Genomic DNA, 20,349 nt, shown 5'->3' with positions numbered 1-20,349 from the left:
GGGGGTGGGAGGAGGGGATGCAAAACAGTCAGGGCAAACAGGTCCCGATGTTTGGAAAAGGGGCCGGTTCAACACAGCCCCCTCCTCCTCGTCTTCCTCGCTGAGAGATGGGGGTAAAGCCAGAAAACAGGAAATTCCACATTAACACAAAATAGGGCCAATGTAAACAATCAGATGAATGACACTTGACCCCAGCTCCAGCGCGAGAGATGCCCAGGGCTCGCCTTATTCTGGTTACATAAGCATCTCGTTACCGGGCGCCCGATTTACTCAACTTCCCCCTCCTCCTTCTCTCTTCCTCCGCTAATCTCTCCTCTCCATCCAGCACTTACGGACACACATCCAGCAGGTCACAGGCAAAGGTACAGAGTCATCCGCTGCAGCCTTTTGATGGATGAAATGAACAATCACACAACGGCCCAACAGCATTTCTTTTTTTTTTTCCCCCCTTCCTCTTCTCACTAATCATTCCCTTATCCTCTCCCCTCCCTCTTTCTTTCCTCTCTGTCTCTTTTTGCTTTGACATCAATCAGACAGATGATGAGAGAGAGAGAGAGAGAGAGAGAGTCCCAATAGGGCATCCATGGGAGGCCACACAAGAAGGAGAGTTCAAAGGCAAAAACTGAACCCTGAACACAAACACACACAAACTGACTTTGATATCCAAATATGTCCGTGTGTAACACAAACATTCCCGTACACACACACCACACACTGCACAGCGTTTGTGTGTGTGTGTGTGTGGGGAGTTTGGATTTATTATAGCAGGGTGAATGCCCAGTGATGGCAAACCTTACTATACATGGAGAGAGGAGTGCAACAAAAGAGAGCAGCATGCATTGATGAGGACATTTAAGTCATTTCTGCTCATTTGATTGATTACTGAAAAAGAACAGTGAGCTCACAGGCCGTCTGTTCAACATTCTTCTAGAACATTCAAATGTTATTGGTAAAAACTGGGGCTAACGTGGAATATGTGTTTTAAATAACAAAAACTCTGAAAAAAATGTTTTTTTACATTCCCAGGGCCCTCATTTGACTGTCTGTTTATTCACTTACAATTAGGCTACTAATGACTTTATTCAACATTAGCATGGAAAGTTTTGCTTTTTTTCATCCACAATTACATTTTTTTTATAAAAGCCACTCATTTTAAAGTAATATTTGTATGATACTGCCAATTCATCACTGTCATTATAAAACTGAGGCTATTAGTCGACATTAACGAAGGTACTGTTTTAAGCAATAAAGCGGATGGATATTTTACAACAGTTAGCAAAGATGCACCACGGCACTAGTTAATTATCTGACAAAACAAAACAAAACAACGTTTTATCAGCGGCAGGTGTGTTTATAAGACTTTGGAGCTTTTTAAAACCTGTTGCTACAACTTGCTGAACTTTTAAAAAAGACACAATTCATATCTGGAGAAAACGTACCTTGTGTCTGGTGGGAAACCCGGTCCCAAAGCTAAAGACAAGTATCGACCAAATCACAAGCAGCATCTGAAATCTCCACGCGACCTCTCGACTCATCTTCTCCGCTTCAAAGCCGTCCCGCGAAGACCTGAAAAAAGTCCTTTGGAGGGTTTTTCCTCAAACCGTTCTCCCTAAATTGGCTTGTTGGTTTGGTTGAAGCGAGGCGTCCCTGCTCGTCCTCGTCGCTTGTCGGCAACTTTGACTCAGGACAAATGAAGTTTTCAGCCTCGTCGGTCTCGAAGTGTCGCACTTTATGAAGATGCGCACCAGCGTCCAGAGGTGTCCCGCGCGCTATCCATATCTGGCACCAGCGCCTCGTGCAGCAACTGTCAGTCCGTATGGCGGGTCGAGCTCAGCGCTTCTCTGCCCCATAAAAACCACAGTTAGCGGAGCTTTAAGTACCAGAAAGAAGTCAAATACCCCACGCAGAATCTCCCCGTCCGCACCGGCGCTCGCTTATTCAACTACTTTAAACTGTGAGTCATTCCGTCGTGGGTGGGTGGGTGTTTTCTTCCAATACATTGACATCTGGAGTTCATAGCATGCTGTGCGTTTTTGCTATCTTTCTGATGCGTTAATCCATTACCCAGCGACGGTTCATCCACCGGTTCGAGTGGATGTGTGTGTGTGTGTGTGTGTGTGTGTTAGTGTGCGCACAGCCCAGCCAACCGGTTTCGGTAAACTTGCCTTTCACGCACGCATTCAGAAGGTTGATGCTGAGGGAGTTGGGGGTGGGAGGTTTATTGCTCACAGCTGTGTGGAGGGGGGCACTGGGGTTCCTGATAAGGTACACGGTTGTTTTGTTTACATAGAACCTACAACAGGCAACACATCAAATTGGACATTTTTTGTCACTGAGAAAAGTCCATTTTATCAGATAGTCAGACTTGAATAGCACATTTTAAAGTGACATATTCCGACAATCTCTTGCGAAATTATTTCCCTTGTTCCTACAATCTCTTTAATCACATGCCATTTTCTTTAGGCTTGTTTTGGCGTTTTCTAAACTCTGGAAACAAGTCATTATCTCATCAAGTGGCATACTGTTTCACAAAAATGCCATTTTGAGACTGGAGTGAATGACTGGCCAATGTGGAATGCTGCGTAATGGCAGGATGTCAGTGAGTTATCAGTCAGAAAGGCTTTCAAAATGTTTGTCGTGCAGCTTTTAAGTTGTGACTACAGTCTGTGTGTGCCTGCTGTAAATAAACACAAACCCATTCCAGAACTTGATACAAAGAAAGTGATTTAATCAGCACTGTTTCCAACAGCATGGTCAACAAACATCATGGCTTTGCAAACTCCTCTAAGTGGTTTATCAAGAACCCAAATACAATTTCAAGGGCAAAATCAACTGATAAGTTTCCAATGGCCACTGCAGGTCAGTCCGCAGGTAATTGTGGTAGATAGGCAGGAAAATGTCACAGAGGTCCAAACAACTCCCAACATTTTAATAATCTCTCTTGACTTAAATCCCTTAGTTTCAGCGAGGGAAACCTGGCTGAGAGAAACAGGCATGTTGCTGTTTGCAATTACATTTTTGCCTCCATAGACAGAAACGTAGAGACTTAACATACGGCATGGTGCTGCAGACAGCTTGAGAGGAAACTTTGACGAGAAGAAAATGTTTTATGTCAGAGCACATTTCTGAAGAGTGCAATTCCAGATCATAGTCATGTGTTCCACCTTTAATATTATATTTATTAAAAGCAAATGCATCACAGAGTTGTTACTCAAGCCATTTTCTGTGAAAAAAAACAAAACAATATTGGAATGACTCACTTAAAGACAATGTAAATAATGTCTAATGGATGTACAGTTAAAAGAGACCCCAAAAAGTTGTCGTGCTTTGCTAAAATGACAACAAAAAAAAAATCATTAACAAAAGCATCTCTGAGCTTGAATTGAGTTTGATCACTCTGATGAACATTTAGAGGAATGGTCACATTGCCAGTCAATAGCCAGCTTTGTGACTGGCCACACTGACGAGGCCTCCAATTCACATCAATTAAGTGATCGAACATAAAACACACACAAACAGGATTTTTGACAATATGTTTGCCACGTCTGGGGTGACCTTACACGGACCATTAAAACAAAAACGGTAAACCAAAACAAACACTTGACACTGAAAGCACACTGATATGGAATGCCATTCCAGAAGAGGATAAATTATGAGAAAACAATGACATTTGAAGCATACCTAAACAAAGTTTCAGTGACTACTTCATCTGTGCATTTACAATGCCTGTCAGTAGTGTTAGCACTGAAGTTAAGACGTGCAAGTAGTCAGTTTAAAATACACACCTTTCACTGGGACACATTTGGAGCTGCCTTTCAGATAACAGTTAATTATTATTTTGTACAAATATAAGATAGCTGAAAGTCGACGAAGACATTTGAAATAAATAAAGCTGTCTGTATATCAGATAAGCACGGGATGCGGGATCGTCATACATACAGAGAAGTTACAGCGCGTCATCGTGCTCAAGAGATCCGTGTCGACGCTGATTGACATGAAAGCACTTGAGTGAGAAGGACTTAGCGGGGGTGAATCAAATCACACATGTAGCTCATTAGCTTATAGAAATGTTAAAGACACTGGGCTCAAGTTTTTGAGTGCAGGTGTAAACAGTAAATAAGGCTGAAAAATATTTCTAGAAAAGAAGCAGTAAAAAATATTCCTTAGTCTTGCTCCCTGGGATTCTTTCCCTGTTAAATGTTTTCTTTTGGAACATCTGCTTTGCATTTTAAGAGACAAGGTAGAAAACACATCTATACATGTATATCCTTTGGTTAGGGGAAGAACCCAATATTCTATACTCTATTCAAGTAAAAGTGATTAGAAAAAAAGTCATCAGATAAATACATATGGAGTGAACATGCTAATGTTACTCCTGTGAAATAATGTATCTTTGAGGTTTGGGATGCTACCCTAAGGCAGTATTACCAACTTCGGGATAAATAATATTTACATATAACTTTTTCCTCATAGCAACGGCTACGATCAGATTTCTTTTTCTCCAAGTGCACGAGTGGTAACTCGTGGCAAAATCCTGTCTACGTTGCTCTAGGTTGTTTTAATTACAAAGAAACCCCATGTTGTTATTATTGCACAAATAAGACACACATTCAATGTGCACACAGGAATAAGTCTTGACGTTAGACGGACGCAGTCACAATAAGTTAGGACAAACTGAAAGGCTCTGAACGCACTTTGCAACAACGCACACGTACAGAAAGATGAGTGTGATTTTGGTCCTCCCCTGCTATGGGGTCACAGGCTGCACATCGGCTGATGAGCGGTGCTAGTGTGCAGGTTTCAAAACAGGGTGGACCTGTGAAAGACTTTGGTTCTCGTGATACCGCGGGTGTCTGTTGTTGAAGAGATATGGCGAAGTGGGTATAAAGAGACTGGCTCAGAGGATAATGAGGGACAAAAAAAAAAAAGATCTGATGAGAAAAGGTAACGCGAGGGAGGGACAGTGAGTTGGGTGGGAGGGCTGGATGATAGCAGTCATCAGTCCTGAAGCAGGCTCTCCTCGGCCATCCACCCAAGCGAGGGAAGAGGCTGTTCACGTCTGGAGTACTTCAGCTGCAGCAGGTCACCCACTTCACTGATGGCCTCCAACGCCTGGTGAAAGAACAGGAAGAATGCGATTAATCGGAGTCCAAAAAGATATTAGTTATGTCAATAAAAATGATGTGAACATAGCCCAACAGACGAGCCAGACAATAAAAAATAAAAAAAACACTAAGCACAACTTGAAAGAGGATTGCTTTGTAGGTGATAAATGGGAGTGATAAGGCTTAATCACACTTGGATTTTCAAGCACTAAACATGACAGAAGGCTCCTTGCATAAACCACAACTGAACACAAACTCCTCCACTTCTTTCCAACAGAGACTGTATCAGTATTGCAACACTGCAGGGCACCTGGAAACAATTTACCTTCCTCCTGACCTTTTTTCTGATTCCATGCTTTGAGAAATAGCGAGGGCTGGCTTTTCCAAAGACGGAAAAAGCGGCTCCTCGAAGTGCTCTACAAAGGCAGGCTGATGCCCTTTAAATGGACTATTACGAACGGTGTTGACATGCTCCTCAGTAAGATGAATGAAGTGTCTTTGGAGAGACAGAGCAGCTCAAATAAAAGTCTCTGTCTGAGCCACGCTGTAATGCTTGGAGACAACTTGGCCTTCCAAGTTCCTTTATAATAAAGGACATATTGGAAGCCTTTATTATTCAACAGGCACACTATGAGTCTGTGGACAGACACACACACACACACAACAGCTGAAAAAAGCCTGCCGAGTCCTAGGGTCCACGATGACCCCTGAATCCAAATAAACTCTTATATTATGTTGAGGATAAAATTAAGTCTTCAGCAATATAAGTCTGTCCTGTAACAACATGCCTTGAACGGGATCCAATGGGGAAGAAGACCGACTGAGCAGAGATCAGATGTCTTTCTCTCTTTACATCTTGGAGGATAAATTGAGACCAAATGGCAGTTGTATATTGGAAGTGGCAGCAAAGAAGCTAGTTTTACTCATCTCCACCAATAGTGATGCATATAAGTGATGACAGCAGAGCAAATGCAAATATTCCAAAGAGGCGTATTTTTAGTTTGTGCTAACATTTTGCCAAAAATACAGAGATTCTGAAAACCCAATGACCAATTTAAAGCGATTTTCATGCTGATTTGGAAGTTGTTTCATTCCCACAGCACATGGAAACTGCCTACACCGTTTTATATTGAAGAGAGTCCTATTATGGCAAGACCTAAGAAAGTCTTCTGCCATAAGAAGCATTAAAAATAAAACCAAACTTTAAACCTTTGGGCTCTGCATTTCCCTACTGTTAACATTTAGGATAGATACAGATACATTATTTCACTTTGTGTTTCAGACAGTGATTGGACTTATTGGATAACTTACTGTGTCAAGCATCTCTCTGGTATGGGCAGCCGAAATACAGAAACGTGCTCTAGATTCAATGATGGGTGTTGCTGGGAAGCCGACGACCACTGTGCCGATGTTTCTCTTTAACATCTCCCGACCAAATGCCCTGAAAAGCAACGGCAACATTAGACACAGGGCAACACTTGGCAAATCTAACTGATGATCTGATCTCTCCACCGCCGCTGTCACCACATCTTAGTGCGTGGGAAGCTGTTTATGATTTCAGTTTCACACATTAAAGAGAACACCCTCTAAGTCAGATTCTATTTGGAGAAGGGACAACAGTTAAGAAAAGTCATTTAAATTAGAGCATAAGCCTTTATGTCTTTTCCAAATGTGAAATCATTTGGGAGATTCTTCCGATTAGCCATCCTAATTATACTTTCAAGTAAATATGTCAAATAATATGAAATGGAGGAGAATCACACACCCAATTTTGGCAGGCATATAGAGCATCATGGGTACTACGGGTGAGTCGTCGTTGCCATAGATGATGAAGCCCATGTCGCGGAGTTTCCTGCGGAAGTAGGTGGTGTTCTCCGATAGCTGTCTGAGGCGATCAGCACCTGGAAAGGGCAGATAAACAGAGGGATGTTTCACAACGAGGGCATCAGCTTATTTCAGTGACAACAGTTGCTATGGTAACCTATACTTAGAAGGTAACTATACAGGTTTTTAGGAGGTAAGCCTGCCTGCCTTGACTGTAACTATAACTCAACACCATGAGTGAAGACTGTACACTATTTCCAACAGATGTTCTGTTGCAATTGGAGAACGAGTATCGACCAGTTAGCGCGTCTCACCCGTTGTGCACCCACGCAGGTGTTTTCACTTTGCTCATTAGACCTTTCATCAGCTCTGTGTGCACATGTGCAGACTGGTCTTGATTGGCATGTACCTCACCATCCTGTTGCACCTGTTTTGGTGCGACAAATTACACCTTTATTTTTCCTATTAGTAGGTGGCATTTGGTGACCGCAGACAGTTCCAGGCAACTTGTGCAGAGGTATAATCAGCCACAGGTGAAAACACCTGCATGGGTGTCCAGTCCTGCAACCCTATTTCTTTTGGTTATTATTTATGCTGGTAAGCCTCAGGAAACTGTATCACCCGCTCTTGTTCGCAGTCCAAGTGAATGACACAGCATGTATTTTTGCAGCTATGTGCATTTGACGATGTCTGAGTTGTTCTGTTTGGCCTGCTTTTACACTGCAGAACAAGAACATCTTATGGCAGCACAAGCCCAAGTTAGGCCCAAAGTGAAGTAAGATGTCACACTTGTTAAGCAGTCCGGCTTGAGTAACAAAACCATGTTAAACAAAAACAAATCCATAGGATGACTATAAAACTAGCCAGAAAACACTTTTATCATGTCCTACACTTATTTGCAGACAGCACTACACCCGTTGCCTTTGAAGAAAACCATGAATCTTTAAAGTTGAGGTCAAGGGGCTGCCTAAACAGGCATCAATCCTCACGTGTCAGTCTGATGCACACTGTTGACGCACTCACTGAATCCTCCGGCTGAGTCTCCAGAGATAGCATCTTAACCAAACAAATAACCATATGGCACAAAGCGCCAACAGAAACACACATCTGCCTGGCTGTGCTGAAAAACAACGCAGAAACACCACGGCTTCAAAGCACCCTGAGACACAACAAAGTCTGACATTATATTTATCCAGGAACTTTTTTTTTTTTTTTTCCACAGTCAAAGAATCCAAAGCACTATTCTCAGCACTGAGCGGTAAAACAGATAAAACAACAAAAAAGAAAACAGTAGCATATGACATTGAGACATTTTGTGCTTTAGCATTCTTTTCATATTAAAGAAAGCTCTGCCCGTCTTGTTCCTGCATTTCCCATTCACATATTTGATTGATGTAACCTTCAAACAACAAAATGTCCATTCTGATGCTGGCCTGTGCTGGGAACCATGAGCAGCCGTCCTTAGCAGCAACTTAAACGCAGCAACAAACTGTCAGCAGGCAGCTCAACTGTCACTTCAACTTTGCGTCAGTGTCTGAATCTTCAAAGGCCTGAATTTCAAACAGTGACAGGGCTGCAACCAATCAGACTGTCATTGTTAGTCTTCTACAAGGAAAGCTGGGATATGTCGTAAGGTCAGCCAGTCTGGCCTTCTCTTCTCAGAAATGGTTTGGAGAAAGAGCTGACGACATTGTGTAACAGTCACACTATAAAGGTTGCCCCGGGTTTATTCCCATAACTAACAATTGAATGGCTGGGGAGCAAGGTAATCTGATCTTGTATCAGCAATTTAAAGGAGGCTGCATCAATCAAGCCCCGTAAAGAGTAAAAGGGTGCCGCCCTGCAAGAAAAACAAGACTTAGTGATCTGTTTGTGTGTGTAGGAGATGAGTCCAGCAGAGTTTAATCTGTGCAGATCTCTGGCCCTAAGCACCATGCTGCTTTGTACCCAGCGTGAAGGCAAAAGAAGCACACATACACAAAGAAACACACATCTGAAAGCCATAAAAAGGGAGAGGGCAGAAGTGTCAGCATACCACCACTTCAAGGCCTTCCATCAGCCAGCGCTGAATCGGGAACCGTCCACCCATCAGTTTAAAAAAAAATGCACATCCCGGAAGATAAAGACAGGAGGAGCTTGCTGTACAGGACTACAGAGAGAGCTTTAAATATGCAAGACCTTGCTCGGGAGATAAAATTAAACTGCAGGTTCCCGTCATCAGATTGGGAAGTGTAAAAGAAATCCTGTGCCACTTTTTAAGAGTAAGTGTTTCTGAAGTAGCTATGTCAAAATATTAGAAAAGAAACCACATTTTAATACAATTTTACTTAGAGGACATTTTCACCCATCTTGGAAAAGAAGGTCATGTGACATTCTAAAACAAGAAATCACTATTATTATATTTGCGTCTACTTTTGTAGTTGAAAGTGACATGGTGTAAACAGAAATGTATGAAGGGCATGGACCCGTGTGGCATTTACACTGTATCTAGAATGGTTTTTTTTTACATGGCATACAGTTTGATAAGGCCCTCAAACACACCTTTATTTACTGGTAAATAATTGCCAGTCGGCCATAGGATAGTAGCCTTTATCACTTGGCTGGGAAGGAAAAATTTCCACGGTAAACAAGCACAGTCAGTAAGAAGGAGCCAAAGTACAAAAGGTGGCAAAGCTGATGTGAGTTGAGAGGAAAGGAATGTCCAGCAACCAGTCATCTGAAGTAAGCCTGAACCACAAGCTTCTACTGCCATCTTGTGGTCACAGATGGAACGGCATGCCAAACACAACCAGTAGTGTGTCAGTCCGATCTCAAATCAAAACAAGAGTCAAATCTTGGACAAAAAATTAACAAGAAAAGCTGACCAATGAGAGCTTCTTCAGTCCACCACAAACTAACATGTATATCTAAGCCAAATGCCTTTTGCAGAATACCTTTTGTAAAACAATTCACATCGTTCCACTTTCTTTGAGGTTGTATAGTAATTAAAGGTGCCTTTTTAATGAGTGCCCTGTTGCCACAGCAGAGATGTACTTTAAAAGAGATTGGTGTCATTCTCCGGCACATACCCAGTGTGGTCCCATCCTCTCCCATGATGATCCTCATAGAGGTGATTATCTGCTGGGCCACAGGAGGGGACATGGAGGTGGCGTACAGGGCACTGTGAGAGTGGCGCCGCAGGTAGTCAATCAGCTCCTGCCAGAGAAATGACATTAAAGTTGCTTTTATTTTCCACAAACAACATGGACACAGAATCTTTCGTTTGCTCAGGGTGCAATGATAGAAGACAGTTGCACCATACAGGACAGAGAAAAAATGCTCCAATGTAGCAGCACTAATGGATAAAATCATTAGGTTTTGATACAAGACAGGACAAGACAGATTTATTTCATCATATTGTAAATTCAACTAATGCACCGTCATTAGTCATTCTTGGCATGATAACTGTCCAAAATTTTACACTGTGAAAAAATGTGTGCACAGGTGTTTCAGCCAGTCAATTCTGGTTTTGAAAGTGTTGCTAAAGATGTAGTTCTATTTGTATCTGTATGCTTGTGCTTTCTTTGTATTTGTATATTTTTCGTAAACAGGGTTCTAGGCCAACTCAAGTAACCTTGATTACAGCTCTACACTGACTAAAAAAGAAAGCTTACACTAAATCAAATCCGCTGCAGAAAAACAGGAAGCTAAACTTCCCATTACTGGCAAACAGCGTTGACCAATACTACACTGAATGACACACAACGTGCTGGGCGGCAACAGTCGGGAAATTGCTGCGGCCCCTAAAGAGGATTACTACGTGCGCCAGCTACTGACAGCATGTGTCATTATTCCCCTTACAGCAGAGAAGCCTTTATATTCCACTGTCTGTCCTCAAAGCGTTAGTTTTACCTGTGCAAGAGTCCACCCACCTTTTTTCCTCCAATGTATCCTCCGGCAGCACCGAAGCTCTTTGTGAATGTTCCCATCATGATGTCGACATCTTTTGGATCCAGGCCAAAGTAGTCCACCACTCCTTTGCCGTTAGGCCCCATGGCCCCGATACTGTGGGCCTCATCCAGGTAGAGATACGCCTTGTAGCGCTTCTTCAGAGCAATGACCTCTGGGAGACGCACGACGGAACCCTCCATACTTCAGGAGAAAAAAAACATTATGTTAAAAAAATTCAATCAATAAATTCAGAGCGATCCCACAACTCATCAATAGTGATGACATGCTTAGACCTAATAAATAAACAATGATTATTCTGGCAAAAGCAGTTTTATGGAGGATACAGTAACCTCCGAAAGCTGCTGAGGGAACATCAGCTTCACCTTTGTTTAGTTGGGTATGTGTAGGTGTTAATGTCTGCATAGGCACTGTCTATTTAGGCAGTTGAAGTGATTGCTTTGGAAAATTCCAGTGGAAATGAAACTCCATTAACATTGCATTAGTAAAGGACACTGAGTATCCCAGGCAGTTCCTCTGGGAACCATATTGATCAACAGAATTGATTACCTTTATAGTAAGTTCACTTCAAAGAGGAAGGCATACATTATGCTTAAAGGAGAGCGGGCTATTTTACTATATTTAAACCAAATGATATAAGAGAGTGCTGCCATTATGGGTAAGAAACTGGGAAATTGGTATTCACACTTTGTTTGAACAAAACATTGAAAATATGTTGAGTAAGTAGTAACGCAGAGGAATGTTCCTACATTAAACTCTAATCTGCTGAAATATTGGTTCACTTATCTTATGAAAGTGCTTCCATTGTTTTACTGCAAATGAGTTTGCTGATTCAGTGAAGATGGGGACATTGTCATATCATAAAAACAGCCTTTAAGACCCATGGGCAAGCTTAGTAAATAAATTACACTGCATCGTGACAACATAATGTCTTAAACATCTGTTTGAAAGCGTTTTCATGCTTTTTCTCAAACATACAAAGTGACAAAAGCACCAGCAGTCAAGCTGAATCAAGATTAACGAGGCCTCAACCAGAAAACTCTGGCTGACAATAAACTGGCAGCAAACAAAGTGTAATATGATACAGCTGTGATATAAAAATACTTCCAGTGAAACAACAATAAAAGCAGAAGAAACTAAAACTTAATTAAGTTAGCGCAATTATCTAGCTCGGGCGATATACAAGCTCATGTGTTTGTGTATGGAAGTGTACTGTACGTGTGTGTGACAGACAGGCAGCGATTATACCTGTATATGCCCTCCACCACAATGAGAATTTTCTTCCAGGGTCGGTGGGTTCTCGGCTGCCCGTGCACGATGGCGTCTCTCAGCAGCTTCTCTAGGCTTTGCATGTCTACAATACAGAGAAAAGGACAGATTATTGCCCTAAAGTAATACGAGAGCTTTCTTTAATTAATGGATGAGTGTCAATATTTTATGATCACAACCCTTTGAAGCATTGAGCGTGTTTTCTTAGAAGTTGGCCCTGCCTGGTTCCTGGGTGCTGACTGTGAGCTTAGATAACTGTAGGTCAGGATCTCTGGTGACGGTGTGTATACATGTGCTTGTGTGTGTTCTACAGACGTACAGACAAATTTGCACTGTGTGAAGCAACATGCTCACACCCCTGTGGAATGTATTTGATCTCCTGTTGAGTAAACCAGATTATAGCTAATTCCTGTCTGAGTGTTAAAAAATCCATTTTAGTTTATTGGAGTTGTACCCACTGTTGTGTTTGAAGACCCGAATTGTGGAGCCAGAAAGGCGGGCACCCAGCACCAGTGACGCGTGATTCAGCTCGTCACTCAGAATAAGACAACCCTAAAACAAGAAGAAAAGAAAAGAAAAAAGGACATTTTTAAACTAATGTCACAGTGTTTTAAATTGTTTTTTAGCTGGTGATCTCAGTTTCTACATCAGGAGAGCAGCAATCCTTAATAAGACTGAAAAGTCAAACACAATTCAACCCTCTTTAGAGCTTTACTTGCATAATACTAATTCCCCAGGATTTCACATGCCGAAGTGTTTAGCAACGCCTTTCTGGCCCAGACTCTGATTATTCCTATGAGAAAGACTGAACTGAAGTCTCTGGAACATACGCATGTATGACCAATGATCCAGGTTAAGCTGTTCACATGAGCCTTTAATACTCTGTGACTAAGCATACCTGTTGCCATGATTAAATGTACTTACACAATAACCTCCCAATATGGTTTTTGCCTTCATAAACGTAGGGAAATGTCATACAAGTACGAGTATCCAGCACTCACATTTAGATCTGCGTAGTGTGCAGCTATAGCCTATGGGCCCAGGTGGGTGCAAAGTAAACCAGCCACAGATTTTTAGATCTTTATGGATGTGTGTTTTTTTTCATGTCGGCTAATTTCTACAGACTGTGCACCCCACTTGTTTTTCTCTTGGTTGTTTATTTCCTATTCTGCCCTTAGATTTTGCGAGTAATCGATAAAAATTCAACACGAGTACTCAAATATGGAAATTACTTAAAATGCACATCCCGAACAAGTACCTTGTTCTTTTTTGTTTGGCAAATAATACTACTTAATTAATACTTTTATTAAATCGGGAGATGATAATCCCAAATAAAAATGTGTGATTGTTTTCCATTAGAATTAAAATGTTGTGTTATTAAAAGCCAAAATAACATGTTGAATAACAAAGATTAAGAAGATTTTATTTAATCTGAGCATAAGCTTCTCATATAAAAAAAAAGAGTTTGATAGAGTATTGTTGACACCTTATCCACCTCTTAAAGTCACCACACCCAAACATTCAGACAGATCCCACATTTTCTCTGGTCAATGAATAAATGGGCTTGTTACACAATCCACAAGTATGTCCTGATATAATAGTCTGAGCTAGGAGACAAGTGACGTTAAACATTTATGAACCCTTGTGACAAGGGCAGTGACTCAAATCATTACGGCCTCTGTTTGTCCATCTGCATATTGGTTTCTCATTCATGTGGGCGTCAAGAAATGTGCTCTTTGACTCACGGGGTGCACACTGTCAACTCAAGATTCGACTTCCTGTTCAAGCGACATTGGCTAAGGAAGAAAGGAGCATGTAAGGACTGGCATGTGTGTTTTGTTGGGGTTAGAACAACATGGCTGCAACTTACCCCCTCCCCCCCCATACTTAGAATGTTTTGAAAACTTTGGCCGGAAACTAGTGTGTTGTGGAACAGTGTGAACTCTTCAAGCTCGGCCATATATCTGAAAAAGATCGCTTGTGTTCACTTTACACAGGAAAGGTGTTTTTTTAAACTGTTAATGGCACTTGCATACCCATTCAATTACAGCGTGGGTACAGGGGCCAATGTAACTACAAAAACACAGGAGAAACAAATCCAAAGTAATCAAATCAAAAAGAGAAGGATGTTCTAGAAAGAACAAAAACAAAAAAACAAGTGAGTAAGAGTGAAATTCCTTACCTTCCCAGTGAGAGCGGGAATGTTCATGGAGTTGGTTGCAAAGCCCATGCCAAAAGCCATAGATGACTCAACACCAAGGAACCTGGCAACCAACGACTCCAGCTCCTCGTGGATGTCCAGGTTCCCTGGAATCAACATAATCAAAGTTAAACTACAACCATCAGTGTACTGTGACTTGCAGAGTTGCCTAAAGGGAGACATTTTTAAATCTTTTTGTACAAGTGTTTAACAAGCAGTGAGCTCAGGCCACTTTCCTTAAAGTCCAGATGAAATGAAAAATGCACTTTTAACCCTTTAAGATGACATCCCCAGTCACACTGTACCCCTATTTAACAATGTATGCACAAAAAATCTATTTCTTTGTGTTTTTATATATATATAAAAAAACTATCTTTTTGTTCCCCTGTAAAACAAAACGTGACGCATGGTTACGTAAGCGTGAACCAACTAATTTCGACCAATAATATCATGACATTCAATCCAACTTTTACCGATACAGAGTAAAGACTCATAGCTAGCAACAACATGGCTTTCTGCTGGAGTGGAGCGTTTCTGGGGGCTGGCCTCACCACTTCATCAGTGATTTTGGTGAAACTGGATCATGAAGAAAATATTTTCTGATTTTCCCTCAGAGGTAATCCGGCTGCTCTAACACAAGCAGCCTCACAGTGAACGCAGCCTCCGAGACAGACAGAAGGAAATGCGTGAATATGTGGAAAAGCACTATGCTTCCTGCTTCATGTGGACTTTTGTTTATGCTGTGTTAAGGGTGCATGCATGCAGGTGATGCAATACACAGTCCTACCAATTGTGTCACAGTATTCCACTGATCAACGGGCGGCGGTAACACACCAGCAAAGGTAGGCTGGATTTAAATACTTGAAAAAAAATCCTCTTTGCAAATGTTTCACTGGGAAGAAAGTGCACTCCACTTTCTCGCGCTCACTCAGGTCGAAAGGAGGCTGCAGCAAAATAGGTTCTGAACTGAAAGAGGACTCCAACTTCAAAGCTTTCACAATGCGTCACAATATTTCAAACTCAATCTTTCAGGTCTTCAAGACCACTTAAGCCTGTGGCCTCTGTTGTATGCTGAAGGAACAACGGACAAAAGAGGGAGCAGTCCTTAAAGTACCAGCTGAGGTTCAATAACAGTGAATCTGTTAAACTATATTTTTTTACGATAAAAGCAAAAGAAAAAAATCATGAAAGCCTTTTAAAAATAACTTTTTTTGAGCCATACCTATCTCACAGCGTGTGCTGCCCACTCCAACTCCATACTTTTGTGTGGACTCAATAGCAGCGTCGGCACAAGCCCCAGTGTTCTCAGCAAAGCCGAGGTAGTTGTATGAGCCCATATTGATGACGTTCTTCACCACTTTGCCTGTGTGCCTGAGAGGGACAGACAACGTCAGAGACAAAGAATTGGTACCCTGTTTCTAGGTTGAAGAAAACAATTATCCTCATCATGTGTGCCTGCCTGCCCTGGTTGCCTGGCAACCATTTCATTAACTTCCACAGTTATCACGCACTGTGATAATGTACAATAGTTTTTTGTCCTGAGGGAATTCTGCTGGCATAGTGCAGATTATACTGTACATATCAATAAGATAATAAGGAAACTATGACACAACCATGGCTGGTATCAGAGCAGTTTCTCTGCAGACATACTCTCCCCATTGGTTTTAACTGTCCCTGTTTGTTTTAACCGTTTCACATTTGCCCTGCTAACACCAATATAAATGCTTATGTAAATTACTGTATATTTAGGTCTAAAACTATCACATAACTCGCACAGTTCTTTCACATCAGTAAGTAAAGGCTTTCTTAATTTCCTCGATGCAATGAGGGAATAAAATGAAGGTAATTGGGACAAAATGAAGTAAATTATAAGCCATTCATTTCAGTTTTGTGCTGACTCGGTTCTATGGATACTGGATTGTTTTCAAACTACCTCTGTCATTTGTAGAGGACTGTGTGTTTAGAGCTGCTTTGTGTTAGTGTTTCTGTTCAGTGCCACATGACAGAGACTAGTGGTTCAACAGAACCATCTGAATCATGGCTTATGTCACTCTTTATTATCAGAAATAAAAGGTCAGACAGTGACTTAAAGGGAAAATCTATTACCTTCCTGTTGAGCTAAGGATCAGAGGCACAGAAAGACACACCTCTGAGGGAATAATGACCTTCATGGACAACGCCTTGGATCTAAATTAACCCTGTGTGCACGGAACAACAGACACTTCACAATACAGCAACTTACTCGAAAGTCCAATTGTAGTCATGGGAAACCCTCTCCACCAGGTCCATCTTAGCACCAGGAACACTACAGATGGGGCGGTTCCAGTTGTCTCGAATCCTCATGTACAAGTTCCTGGTGTAAAAGTTCTCAAAATCCTGATAAAGGGGGACAAAGTCCTGCAGGGGAAGTGGGGGAAAACGTAGATCATTTTTTAATGTAGCTTCCTGGCAGTCAATGATTCCTGTTAAACCAGATATGATAGGTGTGGCGAAGAGTGTGAAAGACGATACTGTGACCACGAATGTAGCGGGAGGTGACTAATACAACAGGTCTTTTCTGGGATTAGTCAATATCTAAAATAAAAATATGACACCTTTAAGGTGGCGCTGTCATAACAGTATCTGTCTCGCAACTCCCGACAGAAAGAGTGATTGGTCTGACTGCCATGAACTCTTCGGTCCCTGAACTAGCCGTGGATGGCTTCACACTCAAGTTTTGATTGTTAATAAGGTGAAAGAAACTTTACCCTCTGCTCTTCTCTCTCCCGAGCCACGTGGCACTTCTCGATGTTCCAGTGGCGAAGGAAGTCTCGGAGGTAGCCAAAGATGGTGAGGATGCCGTAGCCCATGTAGGTGAGCACGGCCACCAGTAGAGGAGTCTCCTCAAACGATTCCAAAAAGGGCTTCTTGTACAGGTTGGAGTTGTGTGTGACATTTTGGTTCTGATGGACAATAAAAGTAAAAGAAGGTCTCATTTGAAACGGTTCACACAGCTTTTACCGGTGTAAACACAGACGGATCGAAGCCCAAGGCACAGAGTAATACTGTTAACTAACTGATTCCACTTTATGTTGCAGGAAGAGCCATTTTCAGCTTCCAGTGGTTTCCCCTTTAAAATGTGTTGGTTCATCTATGCTTCAAAGTCTGTTTACTCATTAAGTCTGCTGCAGCGGCTTAATAAACTGTGACAGAGAGCAGACCAGATCAATCCAGTATGAGCCGGGCACACTCCAGACGACAGCAGGGCTGATTTGTTAAAATTGTGGTTTTCTTGGAAAGAGTTAGAAACCTAATGAAGGCTACAATAAGCACATTAACTGATGGAGACCTACAGCGTGCCCGGGCCCCCACGTGAGCAGTAAAATGGCCATCAGTTCAGGGTTCTAATTCATTGAGTTTTATGAATAGCAATATTGATCTTGGATTATGGGACCGTATAAATGCGGTCACACGTCAGAGGAGCTCCACAAAAAAAAAAACCCTACTCGGCCACATCCTCAAAAAAAAACCCAAAAAAAACGGGCATAATTTAAATACATGATTTCAAGCTGGACGGGGGACTGGCTGTCTACACAAACCAACATTAAACAAATGAGGGCGGCCACTCATTACGCCCTCTGGCCCGCAGCTTAGCAACCATACCTCATGTGACCTCTCATGCTTCTCCTAGAAATACCTCTGAGCCAGGGAACAGGAGAGCACTGCGGTCTGTGTGTGTGTGTGTGTGTGTGTGTTTCAAGCCCGTCAAACAGGTCCTTTTCTCTGAAGTAACGTTAAAAAAAAAAGCAGACCAGAAACCCTGGTTTCTGAACTGTCTCGAGGTGCAAAGATGTCCTTTTATACCTGTGGACAAACAGGGACTGGGAAGAGGAAGACCTGTGCCATTCATTTAAAGCTGGACAGCACAGCAACTGTCCCCAGAATCAGATCTGGTTGAAACGTGCTCTTTCACATGCTTGCTCTGCAGCTCAGAGGGGCTGATCGTATGACACTGTATACACAATAAGGACAGCTTGCACGTGGTGTGTGTTTGACATTAGGGCTCAAACTGAGTAAATAAAAGAGTAAGTCCTCTCCTTGCTAATTGCCAATTCAACTCATGGCTCATTTTTACCCAGCTGTTGTTGACACTACCATCCCAGTTGAAAGCTGTTAGTGACCATTCATACCCAGCTGCTCATACAAATCCTGCTTCTAATCATTTTTCCTATATTATCCATATAGGGATTATGGCTAGCTCAAAAGGGAAAAATCCATGCTTTGCCTTCGCAGCCAGACCCAGGAGGACATTTAATGCTGGCCTGTGGCTGAGACATCAGTTAACGTATTGAGCCGCTGGTTTCAGAAACACTTCAGGTACAGCCAAGAGACACTGAGTACTCCTTACGCATCCTGGTTCCTCCTGCAAACATACAGCGGGTCATTCCAGCTGCCTTATCAGGAAGCAGCAGAGCTCGTATCGCAACAGGATGACGTGATACCGCTTCTTAGTAATAAAACGTTTCCTTTTATCACTAACCTTTTAAGCAAATGCTAAAAATATCATGGCCGAGGTCATCTGACAGCTATAAAAGTCATGGTAAAATGCCCCGATTGACATTGTATGCAAAAGCCAAACTGCTATGACAGCCACAGCATCTGGACCTCATTATGTAAATCCACTGTATGTTGGTCAAACATGAGAGACGTAGTGCATTAGTTCCACAATACACACTATGAGGGATTCCTCAGAAACCAAAACAACCCAAAGAACTAAACAAAAGGTGTGTGTACCAACCTCCACCACCACACACACACACACACACACCCCCTCTGTGTTTTCAGGGCCTTTCATTCCAACCTAGGAGGGACCACACCCATCATAGCCTGGAGACATTCCTCTCTCCCGCTAAAGTGTCATGAGAAAGCAGGCCTGTCCTCCTCTCCCAGGAGACACACACACACACACACACACACACACACACACACACACACACAGCCTCTCTGGTGATAACACAACAGGGCCCTGGTCATACTGGAGTCTGTGTAAACAGAGACCGGTCTAACTTCACGACACACAAACACACACACACACAAACAACAGGGTGTAAGGTTACCAGAAAGTCACCACTACCATCCTCCCTGCTCAGGTGGCATGTACCATTAAACAACAGGTTTACAAAGTGTGTGTTTCGCAGCGCACGCCGCTGGTTGCAAGCTACATTTGGATTTTCCGAAGCACAATGTTAACTATTAAGTATGACGAGAGCCACGTGATTTGAAGTTAAGTGTTAGAAACTCAATACCGCGAAGGAATTGGTAACAGCTAGCCGGTCGCATTGGGACAAAGCGGTACATAACGCTAGGCATAAGCTATGTAACTTAGTAACTGTTATATTACATTAATGTTTTACAGTCCCCTTATGAGCTGATCTAAAACTGCCGCCATACAGCCAGCCGCAGCTCTCACTTCGCGTGTGCCTGCAAACAAACAACGATTCACAGTCGCAATATAAACACGGAAAAAGAAGAGAAATGAATGACACAAGCGCTAACGTTATTTGTTTAATTCAAACTATTGTATCACACACAGCAGCAGTGCTTGTTTATGGCCCTCTCCTGTCGAGCAGCTGACGGTTGGGCCTTACCTTCTCCCGGGGGCGACGATACTTCTGTGGCTGTTGGAACAAGCAGTGGTTCTTCACGAAGCCATTTTTACTCGACTTTCTGCCGTTTGAGGTCCGGTGACAGGCGTCTCCGTTTAGCAGCTTGTTCGAAGAGCTTTCTGTCATCTTTGTCGGCGGACTACGACTGGAAATTTCACGATTTGAAGTAGCCCAACTTGTGTAACGTTAGTCGTGAAGTCATGTATGAGCTGGGAAAGAAAACGGATCAAACGCCCACTCTGCTCTGTGACCGGAGAGCCTGCCGGAAATCTACGCCCATTGGCCAATGCTGTACAAAGATCGTCTATAAAACACATGAACAACTCCTACCAGCATCTATAGATAGATAGATAGATAG

At 42.4% G+C, this 20,349-nt stretch overlaps 2 protein-coding genes across 2 annotated transcripts in view; both read right to left on the bottom strand.

Annotated features, from left to right (window-relative positions):
* The window catches only part of ism2b (isthmin 2b), a 9,333-nt gene extending 7,369 nt beyond the window's left edge, over positions 1-1,964 (bottom strand). Inside the window, exon 1 of the mRNA XM_035678260.1 lies at positions 1,440-1,964. Coding sequence (XP_035534153.1) covers positions 1,440-1,535 — 96 coding nt within the window. The 5' untranslated portion in view covers positions 1,536-1,964. The remainder of the gene's footprint in view (positions 1-1,439) is intronic.
* A 743-nt stretch (positions 1,965-2,707) lies between these two features.
* Positions 2,708-20,239, bottom strand: sptlc2b (serine palmitoyltransferase, long chain base subunit 2b). Its single transcript, XM_035678791.1, has 12 exons — positions 19,974-20,239; positions 17,094-17,288; positions 16,589-16,743; positions 15,569-15,717; positions 14,329-14,453; positions 12,605-12,698; positions 12,126-12,231; positions 10,841-11,060; positions 9,998-10,124; positions 6,871-7,006; positions 6,417-6,546; positions 2,708-5,112 (listed from the first exon to the last, which is right to left on the bottom strand). Exons 1-12 carry the CDS (start codon positions 20,115-20,117, stop codon positions 4,999-5,001), a joined length of 1,695 nt encoding a protein of 564 aa, XP_035534684.1. The 5' UTR covers positions 20,118-20,239; the 3' UTR covers positions 2,708-4,998.
* Positions 20,240-20,349: the final 110 nt, after the last annotated feature.

The sequence above is a fragment of the Morone saxatilis genome, unplaced genomic scaffold (assembly GCF_004916995.1).
Source record: "Morone saxatilis isolate NCDOM2014 unplaced genomic scaffold, NCSU_SB_2.0 Contig7, whole genome shotgun sequence".
NCBI classification, from domain to species: domain Eukaryota; kingdom Metazoa; phylum Chordata; class Actinopteri; family Moronidae; genus Morone; species Morone saxatilis.
The sequence above is the reverse complement of the archived record's forward strand: the minus strand, read 5'-3'. Positions and strand labels throughout refer to the sequence as shown.

Coding starts and splice junctions, on each gene's coding strand:
- sptlc2b (XM_035678791.1), bottom strand. CDS start 20,117: ATGACAGAAAGCTCTTCGAACAAGCTGCTAAACGGAGACGCCTGTCAC. Junction 7,007..9,997: donor AGAGGATGGGACCACACTGG/GTATGTGCCGGA, acceptor TGCCCTTTCCAG/GTGCTGATCGCCTCAGACAG. Junction 5,113..6,416: donor CCAGAGAGATGCTTGACACA/GTAAGTTATCCA, acceptor TTCTTTCACCAG/GCGTTGGAGGCCATCAGTGA.